Genomic DNA, 14273 nt, shown 5'->3' on the forward strand with positions numbered 1-14273 from the left:
TGAGGATGAGAGTTCCGGCTGGGCCCTCCATGCAAGGTGTCTGAAAAGTGAAAGTGGGCATAGGCATCAGGTGGACAAAATGAGAAGTCACTGAAGGTGTAAGGAGAAGAGAAGAGGAGGTCTGACCGATGTAGCGTTGGCAGACTGACCAGAAGTGAGGATGCCAGAGGGATCTGTTTACTAACTCTCACTTCCGGGAATCTGAGCCGGCAAAGCCTGGTTGTTTACAAGTTCTCCTGGGCCTCCCTACCCCCAGCCAGGACAACTGTGGTCTGGGGTCAGGGAAGGGACTGACCAAGTGCCACTCTTTGGGTGGGGGCTGAAATAGGGGGTGGTTATAAAACATCTGGTGGTCATCAGAAAAACAGCTCATGTGACACCTGTGACAGTCAGCTGCCTGGGCCTGAGTTCTTTGGCAGCCATCCTGTACACCTGAAACCTTGTAACCCAATAACTAGTGAATAGGACATCCCTCCTGTCCCCCACCTCCACCCCTTTGTGCAAATAAGGAATGTGCTATTGCTAGGGACTGAATGTTGTGAGCAACTTATTAAACTTGTAAGAGCAGCTGGGGTTTACAGGAGAAGCCAAGGGAGAAAAGTGACTCAGCAAAATAAACCTTTACCCGTGGGTGTTCCAAACTCCCATTTTGGGGATATGGGTGGTGACTGCCTGGTTCCAGTGGCAGGTGCTTCATTCCATAGCCTTGCTTCCCATGCCAGCCATAACATTCATGCCCTTAGCATACAGAAGGAAGCCTAGGAGGCTTGGGAAAGAGCTCAGGCAGGCCTAATCGCTGTCTCATCCAATGTTAAGTCTCAACAATGAGTTAACATCAATGGAAGAGCTATGTGTCCTGTAGAAGCATCAGGAATCAGAAGGATGTTCAAATCTCAGGGACTGCCCCCACCCCCATAGGAGCACTTTCTTCTAGTCAAGAAAGGGTGTGGGACTGGCACCAACTTGCATCATTAATCCTGGCTCCTGCTTGGCCCTCTTCTGAAGGTCTGCATCTGGGTGACAGGACCTCAGAGTTTGGGAGTGGTGCGATGTGAAACCTCATGTTACAAACCACTTCTGTAGAAAACCTCTGAATTTTAATGACAGAGAGACTGTCATTTTAAAAAGCAACCCAGTGCTGGGGTACCTGGGTGGCTCACTCAGTTAAACATCTGACTTCGGGTCAGGTCATGATCTTACTGTTTGTGAGTTTGAGCCCCATATTGGGCGAGATCGAGCCCCATTCTGGGATTCTCCCTCACTCTGCCCCTCCCTCACTCACACTCTCTCATAAATAAAATGAAATGAAATGAAATAAAATAATAAAATAAAAGCAACCAAGTGCTAAATCATCAGTGCTAAGAAAGCCTTCCTTAAATTCAACTATAATTCTCTCCTTGAAACTTGATGTTCCTATTCACAGGTCCCCCTGAGCACTGGAGCCACAGAGATCAGGTATAGTCCAGTGTTCACTGGACAGCCCTTTGGGCTATTTGATTAAGTTATCATGCCCATCTGACACTTCTTTGAGTTCAGTACTTTCCCAGGGGATTAGAATGGGGGGTATGCTCCTCCTTACCCCTACAATGACAGTTGTATTGCTTGATAGATGGAGCCACCAGACCCCCACACTTTTCAAGCAAAACCAGTCCCGGGTCAGAGGTTTGCAGAGAGAAGGGTCAGATGGGACAAATCCTGTCTCAGCTCCACCCGCCGCCCCCCCTCCCCACTGCCAGCAGTATCCTCAGCAATTGATACCAGGGCTCAGTCAGGTGTTTTATAGGCTGGCAATCTCTGCTGTCTTAACAGCTTCAAGCTTGTTTTTCAGTTTTACCTCAAATCAGCATCTTCCCTGTTGTCAGTGCCACACACTCCTGTACACGTGTTCAACAATCAGTGTGGCATTTGAAGAAGGACACATCTATCCAGCTGGTCCCAACTTCAAATAGCATGTCCTGATCCTGATTTGATGGCCCCAAGAGCAGGCTATCCTGGTGGGTCACTAGCTCCTACTGTGGGTTAGAAAACATGGTCATACATCATACAATATTGGGTTTTGGAACTGGTGTTAGAAATAACATGCTTATCGTTACAGGTGAGAAACAGGTCGGAAGATGGGAAACGGGCAGCCCTATTTTCCTGCTTCCTCCTCAGGTCAGGCTTCATGCTCTCCAGTCTTTCCCTCCACTCTTGCCTTCTCCTAATACATTCTACACACAGTCCCCTTCAGGGGTCACCAGTCCCCAAAATTACAATGTGGCCTTTACTGCCATGCCCTTGTATTTGTTGGGTACCTACTTGGCACATCCTCTCTCACTCCTCCGGCTAACCAGTTTGTACTCCTGGTGGTGCCTGCTTTCTAGAAACCTTCTTCGTAATGTTTGAGGGCCTTTTCCTTTGGCCTCCCACCATGTCTTGGGTATGTATGTGAAGCCAGGTGCCAGCAGGCAGGTGTTCAGGAAATGCCTGCTGACTAAAGGAAAGGCAGACAGGAAGTGGGGCTAAGCACCCAATCTAACACCAGCACAATACTTGGCAAGTGCCTGGTGATAAGTAATGGTTTCCCATATGTAAAGCTTTGTGTGTGAGAGGGAAAAAAAAAAAAAAAAAAAGAGTGAGAGAACCCTAGTAGGGACCCTCCCTATTTTGCCCAGCCCAGCACTGGCACATGGAATGGTAGGCAAAGGCTGTCCAATCATCAGGTAATCGGAAGGGTCAGAGCATTGCCTCTCCAAGGAGGGTGGCAAAATGAGGCCCTAGAGAATCCAAGAGGGGCCCCACTGCCACCCAACTTCCAGAGGACTGATACTTTTTTTCTTTTTTAGTTAGTTAGTGTATGTATGTATGTATTGATCGAGTGACAGAGCACAGGTGGGATAGGGACACAGAGAAGGGGGAGAAAGAATCCCAAGTAGGCTCTGCACCGTCAGCGCAGAGCCAGACACAGGGACACGAACTCACGAACCCCGAGATCAGGACCTAGGCTGAGATCAAGAGTCCGATGCTTTACAGACAGTCATCAAGGTGCCCCAAGACTGATGATTCTGAGCCTGGCCCCATATAGAAACTGAGGTGGAGGAAAACTCGGGCTGTTCTCTAAATAGCTTCGTGCTCCTGCCATCTGCTGCCAGGCAGTCAGGAAAGAAAGCATCATTGCAGTTTCCTGCAGGAGCTGTCAGAGCTGTGTCCTTGTGCAAAAATCCTACAAACAAGATCCTACCTACTTTGCTTCTCTGGCGCTAGAGCTCTCCAGCTCTGCCCCTTACCCAGTCGTGCTAGCAGATGTTCTCGAAAGTGAAGTCCCCGCATCCTACGCGCTCCGCGCCATCCTAACGTCCCTCTCTCCTAGGCTCTGAGGGCTGCCCGCCGCCCCGCCCCTGCCGCTCGAACGCCTCTCCCTCATAGGCCAGAGCTATCCGTGGTGCCCGGCCCCCGCTGCCTGAACGCGGCTCCCTCATAGGCCGGAGCTCTCCCCACAGTCCCGCTCCGCGCACTGGTTCCTCCCCTGCGTCCATTTAAAGAGTCTTCACACATACCACCCATCCCCTCCTTGCCGAGTGGCTTGTTTTGTGCGACGCTCCGTAGCTGCTCGTTTCCGCCCACGGCGCGGACTTCTTTAGGTAGAGGGACTTTTGGCCGCCTCGCCGGGCCCAGGCGACAGAGAAAAGAGCCAACGTGCGTGTGCTCCCTAGTGAAACCTCCAGAGGGAAGGGCAGCAGGCCGAGACCCACACAGAACAGATTTGTACGTCCCCTCAGGTAGCCTGATGCCTTTTCTTAGGACATCCCCCAATTCCTTGTCCCTAAATCAAAGCCTTAACTGCCCTAGTGGTTCCTCGCCTATTTTGGTTCACGAACTTGAGACCCTGATGCAAACTATCGTTTTCGCAGAAGAATATGCCCACACAATTGAGCACGAGGTTCTGCATCCAATTTCAAGAGGTTCAGCTCATTCTGGTAAGTCAGCAACTCCATGCTAGGACTTGAGGCGCCTGGGTGGCTCGGTCGGTTAAGCTCCGACTTCGGCTCAGGTCATAATTTCACAGTTAGTGAGTTCAAGCCCCGCACCTCAGGTCATGATTTCCCAGTTAAGTTCAAAGCCGGGGTCGGTTCTCTCAGAGCTTAGAGCCTGCTTTAGATTCTGTGCCTCCCCCTCTCTCTCTCTCTCTCTCTCTCTCTCTCTCTCTCTCTCTCTCTCTCTCTCTCAATCAAAAAATAAAAAGACCTAGCCTGCCCCGAACACTTTTGCCTTTTTGGGCATAAGCCAGGGGCTATATTTTGTACGTAAATGTACATTATTAAATATATGGCTACCATTTGTTGAGTGTTTAGTACATTTTTGCAGTACATTTTCTTAATTTGTTTAAAATGTATATTTACTTTTGAGAGACAGTGCCCGAGTGGGGGAGGGGCAGAGAGAGGGAGACACAGAATCTGAAGTAGGCTCCAGGCTCTGAGCTGTCAGCACAGAGCCTAAGGTGGCCTTCAAACTCACAAACCATGAGAACTCATGAGCCATGAGATACCTGAGCCAAAGGCAAATGCTTAACCCCTCAGGTGCTCCATTTTTGCAGTACATTTTCTTAATTTATCCTTCTAACAACTTCTGGAGGTGGGAATTGTAATCTCCACCTGGAATTAAAAAGGTTAAGTCATTTGTTAATGCTAAAAAGAGAATTAATGGTGTTAAAACTCAGATCCCAGGAATAAAATTTAGGCCTTTCTCTATTCCTCCCATATTGAGAGAGGACAAGTGTTTGACTTTCCTCTTTCTGTTGCAACACAACTGAAGCATATCAGATGGTAGCTACTATTGTGGGTATAGAGTTGTTGAATCACTGTGTTGTACACCTGAAACTAACCTAACATTGTGCATCAACTATCGATCAATCAATCCGAAGCATAGGACCCACTCCCAAAGCTAACCGTGGTTCATCATGCAGTTATTCACAAGTAAGGCACTAGTCCTGTTACCCTACTGTGATGTCTAAACCCCTTCCTGTGCCAAACTGTCTTAACAAAATGTGCTTCCTCAGCTAAAGTTAAATGTTTTCTGTCTTCTTGTAAATTACACTAATTTACTTAGTCTAGAGAATCTTTATAACAAAACAGGGTGGCTAGAGGCAATGTTTTCCGAGTCCAGGAATTTATTTTTACAGAGATGTCACAGACGTGTCTCAGAGGTGACAGAATTTTATTTGGGTCTTGAAGGTGAAGAATTGGGATAAGGCAAGTGTGTCACTCCAAGTGAAAGGAATGTAGGCCGGAGGGGGGCCAGGTGTGGGGCATAAAGTGGATTAAGAGGTACAAACTTCCAATTATATAATAATTAAATCACAGAGATGAAAAGTACAGCATGGAGAATATAGTAAATAATATAAAAATGTATGGTGACAGATGGTGACTAAACTGTGGGGAGCATGAAGTAATGTATAGAATTGTCAAATCAGTATCTTGTACACCTGAAACTAATATCACATCCTGTGTCAACTGTACTTTCATTTTGTTCATTAAATGTTTATTTTTGAGAGGGCAAGTGGGGGAGGGGCAGGAAGAGGGGACAGAGGATCAGAAGCAGGCTGTTTGCTGCCAGCAGCGAGCCCGATGTGGGGCTTGAACCCATAAATCGAGATCATGACCTGAGCCCAAGTAGGAGGCTAAACTGACTAAGCCACGCAGGTGCCCCCAGTTTGTTTGTTTTTTTTAAGTGAAGTGCCTAGAATAGACAAAAGTCACCTTGCTTTTCTCCAAACTACAGTCAATCTGGGATGGCTTCCCAATCAAGATATAGGTCTAGACAGACTTCAACCCCAACCCAAAGGCTAGGAGAACCCTAAAAATGGTTCTGTCACTTAGTAATGTTTGTAATCTCTGGAGTTTCTGAAATTTTGCTAATCCCAGATGAAATGGGACTATAATTCCACTACTGAGTTCACCTTTAGTTCCTTTTTTGCTCTCTCTCCCTGTCCTCCTGTACTTCACCTCTAATGATTTCTTCCTCTTTTTTACTTTTACAGCCATGAAATGTTTTTGACTAGAGGAATGTTTTACCCATTAACCCAAGCCCTTGGAATACAGTCAAGAAGGAAAGCCCTTCACTTCCTTTTTGCAACGTAAAGAGCTTGTTTTTAGTGGCATATTGCCATCATTGAAATCAGTGACTTTAATAAACATTTTAAGTTGTTTGTTATGATGCCCCACATCGAACTCCACATTCTAAAGCAAGGGTTACTTTGTTTACCAAGTAACAGCCAGAATATTATTGATCCCTGAGGTCTAATTTTTTCTTTCTTTCTTTTTAATTTACTTATTTTGAGAGAGAGGAAGAGAGAATCCCATGCATGCTCCATGCTCAGCCCGGCATGGGGCTCAAATCCATGAACCTTGAGATCATGACCTGAGCCGAAACCAAGAGCCTGTTGCTTAACCGACTGAGCCACCTAGGTGCCCCCCTTTATTTTTTTAAAGTTTAAGTAATCTCTGTACACAACATGGGGCTCGAACTTACAACCTCGAGATCAAGAATCACATGCTCTTTGAACCAGCCAGGTGCCCCCTTCATGTCTAATTTTTTTTTTAATTCTTTTTTTTAATGTTTATTTATTTTTGAGACAGAGACAGAGCATGAATTGGAGAGGGTCAGAGAGAGAGGGAGACAGAGAATCTGAAGCAGGCTCCAGGCCCGACACGGGGCTGCAATTCACGGACCGTGAGATCATGACCTGAGCCGAAGTCGGATGCTTAACCGACTGAGCCACCCAGGCACCCCTAATTTTTTTTTTAAGTTTATTTAGAGAGCGAGAGTGTGCACGTGTGTGCATACATAGGGAAGGGGCAGAGAGAATCTCAAGCAGGCTCCACACGGGGATCCATCTCACAAACCATGAGATCATGACCTGAGCAGAAATCAAAAGTCAGGCACTGAACCCACTGAGCCACCTAGGCATCTCTGATGTCTAATGTTAAATTGAGGTAAGAGGCTTTGTAAATATAGGCCCTGACCATGGTTAATGAACTGAATTCCAGTTGAACCTGGTATAAGGGATGCCACAGAAACAGGGCCTTTTCTTGGGACCTTTGTTTTACAGCTTTAGGACTTATTTTTAGTTACCAGGTTTTTAAGCAATGTCTTACCTTTTTTTTTTTTTTTTTTTTTTAAGTTTATTTGAGAGAGCTTGAGAATGCATGCATGCATGCGAGCTGGGGAGGGACAGAGAGGAAGGTGGAGAGAATCCCAAGCAGGCTTCCCACTGTCAGCACAGAGCCCAACGCAGGGCTAGTTCACACTATGAGATCATGACCTGAACCAAAGAGTCAGAGGCTTAACCGACTGAGCCACCCAGGCACCCCGAGCATGGAACTCTTGATCTTGGGGTCATGGGTTTGAGCCTCACATTGGGGGCAGAATTTACTTAAAAAAATAAATAAACTAGGGCACCTTGATGTTGATAAAACCAACTGGTTGCCCTATTTTTCACACTTCAGTGGGGTCAACATTGTAACAGTCCTACTCCAGTTTGCCCAGAAGTTGTTTTCAGGCAAATTAGGCCTTGGTACTTAAGTAGATTCTTGAGAATCTTTGTATAAAGGGAATGTTCTATTATCTTCATAATTTCAAGTCCAAGAAATTTCTAATGAGCAAAATGAAAATTACAGCTGGATGATAAAAATGGAACTTGACACTCGAGTTTTTAAAGACCAGGCTGGCATTTTATTTTTCTATTCCCGACACTCAAATTCATAGGGGGTGAATGATAATAGAACATAATCAAAATAACATACAAACACAATTCAAGAACATTTAACTATCTACTGTAGCTGTTCTTTGTAAAATACATAAAGGTAAACAGAAACATCTTTATATAAATTATACTTAACAATCTGTATACACTATAAAACCATTGTTAAAATTCACACTGAGATGCTAGTGCAAGCAGTGGTGTACAAAAGTGCAAACAAGGTTAGTGATGAAAAACTTATCACTGACTTACCACTTCAACAAACTCTGCATTCAGTCAAATACTAAAGGCCTCACCATGGAAAACACTTTGATCACTTTTAAGGAACATGACTGCATTCACCCTGAGTGCTCTCGCCTCAGCATGGCAACTGACTGCAAATTCAGTTTAGGAGCAACACCAGGGAATAGAGAAACCCATGTGAAGTTGGCCGTTCTGATGTGAATCTTCACACTTGATAACGATCACAATTCCAAAGGCAACTTATATGTCAAAAGCTGTAGGATTATCACCCCCCTGTACCCCAAAATATTTAAAACTGAAATTAAATTGAATCCTCCCTTCCCCATTAAGATGTATGCTGAAGAATTCATCCACTCCAGTGCAGCTTTTCTAAAATAATTCTGTGTGAAATCACTCAAAATTCTGCACTAAAATCCATTTGGTTGGGGACACTCCTGAAACAAAGTTTACTTTGGATAAATTTGCTTACTCGAATTACTTTTGATTCTATTTAAAAATGTGGTCAAAGCCCTGAACAGTATATCAGTGGTATTAAAATGCACTAGTTATTTAATGTTCTAAATTATGAGAACAAATTAGTTCGTTCAGAACTGCATCTTCAATAGATTCTGTAGATTCCCTTCATACTTTTTTATCGAGGTATGGTGTGGGGGTGTGTGAGGGAGGATGGTTCCAGGATTCAGGAGTGGAAACATGGTTTTAACAAAATCCCAATCACTTTATACAGAGGCACAGTCCCATATTCTAAGACCTGTTAGTTCTTTCTTTTTTTGTTAAAAAGCACTAATTTGCATTTCAAAAGAACAGGGATGGAAGCATCACCATGTAGTTTTGAGAATTCAGACCTTAAATGAAGATAGACCTTTCTTCAAACACTTACATTTACAGCCAAAAAATTAGTTTATAGAAAACATTTAATTCCTTATTAATTTTGTATTAAGGAATTTATATTTACTGATCTCTATTTTTTCATGCTTTCTTGGGAGACTTTTTGAAGCTTCATCAACTTTTACCTAGGTGTAAATGATCCAAACAGTATATTCTAAATAAAATGAGTACAAGACACCTTGAAAGAGTTCACTTTACATTAGCTATTCTCACTGTACTCCGGTCAAAATATATTTGGCAATGAAGCCTTGCATATTTTCATCATGTGACTAACGACTGAAATGCCACAGTGAGTCACAACCAATACAGTTTCAGAACACATAAACCTTTCTCCTGAAACTCTCAAATCATGCCAACTAGAATTCTACGTCTTTTAATGATGGAACTTGTGAAAATGATGGGTTTTGAATGTGGCTGATAAAATCATTTTGCGGAAGGCAACAAACACTATTATCACAGCTATTACCCTATTTTAATGATTTACAAGTAGATGGTGTTCTGGAAAACACTATAAAGTGTGAGCCCGCTGGAAACTAACAAACACCATTGTAAACAACATTAAATTTGTACATATACATAGGCACACAAAACTAAAATTGACATCTATGTAGGCAATATCTGAATTCATACATCTTTGGCACTCAAACATACTGGGTCAACCAAGCCAATGGTGAAGAGTATTTTTTCATATACTTTACAAAATGTCTTGCCCCAATTTTTAAAAATGCTGTGATCTCCATTCTAAAAATTAACTGAGATAAAGACAAACTGGAATCAATTTAAAAAATTATCCGAAAGCATAATTAACAGCAGTCCCTGAAACAGGCATGGGGTTAAGAATTTCATTAAAAATGAAAAAGTGGGCTAAGACTTAGTCTTTTAGAGTTTTAGACTTAAGATTTTAAGACATCTTTTGAGCAGTGCCTGATATATATGGAATCCAATCTTGTATACAGCAGTGTTAACTACATTTCACACCTTACAGTGTAAGGTACAAAATTAACCTATGTACCCAATGCTACCATTTATCCCCAGAATACTCTGCAGGTGGACCTACTTGCACAGACACATACACAGTATATGTTTCCCCCGTGTGCTTCTACTGTTTTTTTGCCATTCTCTTAATTTGCTGCTCTTCAAGGGGAGCAGTGACTCAGTGTATGGACTCTGAGGAGCTGGAAGAGCAAGATGGTAAGCCCAATGGCTTGGGGACTCTGCAGGCCCATCTCTCTGGAGCTGCGGGAAAGCCAGGTGCTGTTAAGTGCAACATCATTTCTGGATGTTCAGACTGTAAGAATCTTACATCACTGGAAAAATATCCACAGTTTAGCTGTGGTCCACAAAGTGACTTTGTTTCTTTGATCCCAGTGTTAGAACTAGAATGAGAACTCTGGAGCAAGATATTTGGTACCAGAAAGCATTTTTCCTCTTTAGACAAACTAGTAAGCTTTCTCCTTTATACCAGTTTATGATACAGGTAACTGACTTTTCAATATCACAACATAAGGAAATAGTTGAAGAAAAGGTGTGTCCTTGTTGGTGCTGAAGACAGATACCAAAAATGAGAGGCAGGTACCTTTAATAAGGCCTAGTTCTGTTCAGTCAGGACACTTGAAATGAGTACTTTATTTAAGTAAGCTCTATACCCAACATGGGGCTTGAAACCACAACCCCGAGGTCAAGAGTCACATGCTCTACTGAATGAGCCAGCCAGGCGCCCCTAGAAGTACTTAAAGCACAGGTGGCAAAATAAGCCAGGAGGTTGATACATCATTTTGTACTTATCCCACGGTGCCACTGAGGATTCTAAGCAGGGAGGAAGCTCGTATTTTTCATTTGGAAGGAAGCTTAAAGTGAAATAGAAGAGCCAAATTACTAAAACCAAATGTGAAATGAATGACCTTATTGGTTTGGCTACTGGTAATTCCTTCCAGTCATATTCATCAATCCTTATCTATCTACCTCGTATCTTACCTCATTGATGACAGGACTCTAATACATGGTTTGGAAAACAGCTACAGAAAACACTAATTCTGATATTAAAATTATTCTTGATGGAAGTGGAGCAATCTATTCTCAAAGGAATTGGTTACATACACTATAAATCTTAGTTTATAACCAAGAAAGAACTACCTTAAGTTTGAGAGTCTTTAAAAATATATATTTGGCACTTTCAGCTTATTTGAGTAATTATGAGAATCTCTGACATGGGAAACAAAAACCCCTTCAGTTTCTTAGAAAATTGAAGTGATTTAAAAAACTAAAATTTTGTTAGTTAAGTCTATCAGGCTTGCAGACACTATCACACCACAGGCATTACATCTAAAACAAAAACCTTGGGGCGCCTGGGTGGTTCAGTCGGTTGAGCGTCCGACTTCGGCTCAGGTCAGGATCTCACGGTCTGTGAGTTTGAGCCCTGTGCTGGGCTCTGTGCTGACGGCTCAGAGCCTGGAGCCTGCTTCAGAGTCTGTGTCTCCCTTTCTCTCTGACCCTCCCCCGCTCATGCTCTTTCTCTCTCTGTCAAAAATAAATAAAACATTAAAAAAAAATTTTTCAAAAAAGCCTTTGTGGGAGGGGGGATGGGCTAAATGGGTAAGGGGCATTAAGGATCTACTCCTGAAATCAGTGTTGCACTATATGCTAACTAATTTGGATGTAAATTTAAAAATAATAAAATTAGTTAAAAAAAAAAAGCCTTTGTACTATAAAGAGCTGAGAACAATTAAGAAAAAAGAAAATGAAATACAAGTATTCATTTATTTCTACCAAGAAATAAAATGTGCCAAATAATGCAGAAGAGCTATAGATAGGACCAGAATCCTCACCCATCTCTGACAACTGAAGCGGAAGAGGCTTTCTTTTTCCTCACACATACAGGCCTCCACACTGAAACTAGGCACAAAGATCCTGCTTGTCCCCCACCCTGGGAGTACCATTATGTAAAAGGGAGTGGGGAGTACCTCTAAACGTGGGGAGCCTGGTGCCTGTCACTACTTTTGGTCAAAAGGCACAAATTAACAAACTAGGCACCAATAAGTTTGGAACGCTTCAGAATTAGACTAGAATGGAGCTTTAGAACCTATCATACCCCAGATTAACCTTGTGTTGTACCAAAAGATGTGCTTTTCTTCAGAAGGCCGATCCCACAGCAACAAGGACATGGACCCCATCAGCACTACTAACGGTAGCATTACTGTTAAAAATACACATGATTCAGAGATAAATGTGGTATAAGTTGCAACTGAACACAACTGGTCTCCTGGTAAACGCAAAAGCCTCTAGGGACTTAAACATTATTCTAAAAATTCTGAAGCCTTCTCCTTTCCCCACAACCTCCTCATACGTATGATGTTGCTCTACGACACATTAAAATGAAACATCTGCCCAACAAAGATGCCAAACATTAGGGTTTGTTTTATTGCATGACGTTTGCATAAGAAAAAATATTGAAAACTGTAAGGCATCATGCAATCATCAATAAGCTAATTATTAACTGTACACTTAAGATAGGTGGGCATATAATCTAAAATTTAAAAACTAGTTCCAAAATAGTACATAAAAATTTAACATGATGAGCTTTTAAATATGGTTTACATTTGTAATTTCACGTTGTTAAAAAGTGCTTCAAATGTACTGCTGGAAAGTTGTTCTTTACAAATGGCGCTGGGGGTAATGTCAGATTATAAACTGTAAAAACTAATTATTTTTATGGAATTAGAAAGCTAACATTGTGATATTCAAACTTACATTGAATTAGTTTTAAATTTGCACTCAAATTAAGTTGATATAATATAATATTAATCTAAAAAACATCTGTTTTCTAACCAACAAAAGTCTATTGAATTCAAGTTATGCATGTTGAGTGATCAAATCTCTGAGTAGGCCTGAATGGTGAGACCTGGAACTGATGCAGGTTGTTGTTAATCAATGTACTGTGCCATCCAGCGGAAACCTTCGCCGTAACCTTGCCTTTTCAGCACGCTGCACATGAAAACTTCTAAGGGTCGGGCATTCAGTTCTTTCAGTGATACGCTGCCCTAGAAGGGAAGACAGACATTATGATGGATGACTCCTTTGGGAAATAAAAGCTCCACTTTACAGCAGAATTGCAGCTTATACATCTTAGAACAAAGGGTGACTGTGCTAAGCCATGGGTGTTGGGCATACAAGTCCCCTAGACACACAGGAAACCTCTCTCTTCTCAGTGGGGAAGAGGTGAGCTTGTGAAGCACACAAGAATGAAAATAATCTTTGACTTGAAAAAAAAAATGACCCAACCTGGCTTCGCTAATATTAAAGACAAACATTTTCTGAGTACGTTTATGACTAAACAAGGCCATCTCCTAAAAATGGGGAGTTGACTTACTGAAAAGAAGACACAGAAAACAAACCAAAGTCTACCCTAACATAGGAGTCTCCTTCCAAAGACTGTAGTATGTCTCTACTCTGAAAGAATAAATATAACCAAGGAAATTTTGTGAACTCTGAGATTTTCCAATACTAAGGTCCCTCCCCCAAATAAATACTAGTAGAAATGCATGCAAAAATAATGTGTCTTGAAGCTTATTATAAAGTATTATGTTTACAAAATCCCCCAAACACTCCTGTGTTCAACTTTACATTTTATTTCGATCTCTGATGAACTCAGGGCCTAAATACACGACCAGAATGCTTAAACGTTCAAGTACATTCTTTAGTGGCTAATTCTGAAAATCTATGATGAATAAAACTCTGGAAGCTTTAATTTAGTTTCCCATAAGCATGAGCTTTGATATGTTTATCACCAAGAAAAGGTTTCATTCAGTGGTAGAAATATAACCCATGAGGACATTAAAAAAGACCGAAATGTAGAAAGGACAGTTTTTAAGGGAAAACAAAAAATTTAAAAAGATATTTGGTTGTACACTTGAAACTAATGTTACAGGTCAATTATACCCGACAACAACAACAACAAAAAGGCAGACCACCAGTTGGGCTAATAATAACCATGATTACTATTAGCACTAGTATTGGAATACAGTATTTCAGAAGATAAAAATAAATAAAACATTAAATTAAAAGACACTTATACTGTCAAATGAAATAGTCACACTTGTCCAAAAAAATTATTTTATTTACCTTTCCTGTTGTCTGACCATATAAACCAAACATCTCTCGCAACCTCTCTTCACTGATGGCTTCAGGTCTGTCAATCTTATTCCCAAGAATCAATATAGGCACATTAGCAATGGTTTCATCTGTCATCAGTGACTGAAATAAAACAAAAAATGAAAGACAAGACGTTGATATGAAACCATCTAAAAGGCTCATTATGACAAGACCCCAAATGAGTATCAAAGACTCATACTCTATCATAATCATGTCAGTTTTGCAAACTATCTTTGGCAAACTTTTCCCACATTTG

At 41.9% G+C, this 14273-nt stretch overlaps 1 protein-coding gene across 1 annotated transcript in view; it reads right to left on the reverse strand.

Annotated features, from left to right (window-relative positions):
* Window positions 1–7687: 7687 nt before the first annotated feature.
* The window catches only part of SAR1B (secretion associated Ras related GTPase 1B), a 28531-nt gene continuing 21945 nt past the window's right edge, over window positions 7688–14273 (reverse strand). Inside the window, exons 6-7 of the mRNA XM_030318372.2 lie at window positions 13988–14119; window positions 7688–12906 (exon numbers count right to left, since the gene is read on the reverse strand). Of these exons, the coding sequence (XP_030174232.1) occupies window positions 12790–12906; window positions 13988–14119 (249 nt within the window). The 3' untranslated portion in view covers window positions 7688–12789. The remainder of the gene's footprint in view (window positions 12907–13987; window positions 14120–14273) is intronic.

The sequence above is a fragment of the Lynx canadensis genome, chromosome A1 (assembly GCF_007474595.2).
Source record: "Lynx canadensis isolate LIC74 chromosome A1, mLynCan4.pri.v2, whole genome shotgun sequence".
Taxonomy (NCBI): domain Eukaryota; kingdom Metazoa; phylum Chordata; class Mammalia; order Carnivora; family Felidae; genus Lynx; species Lynx canadensis.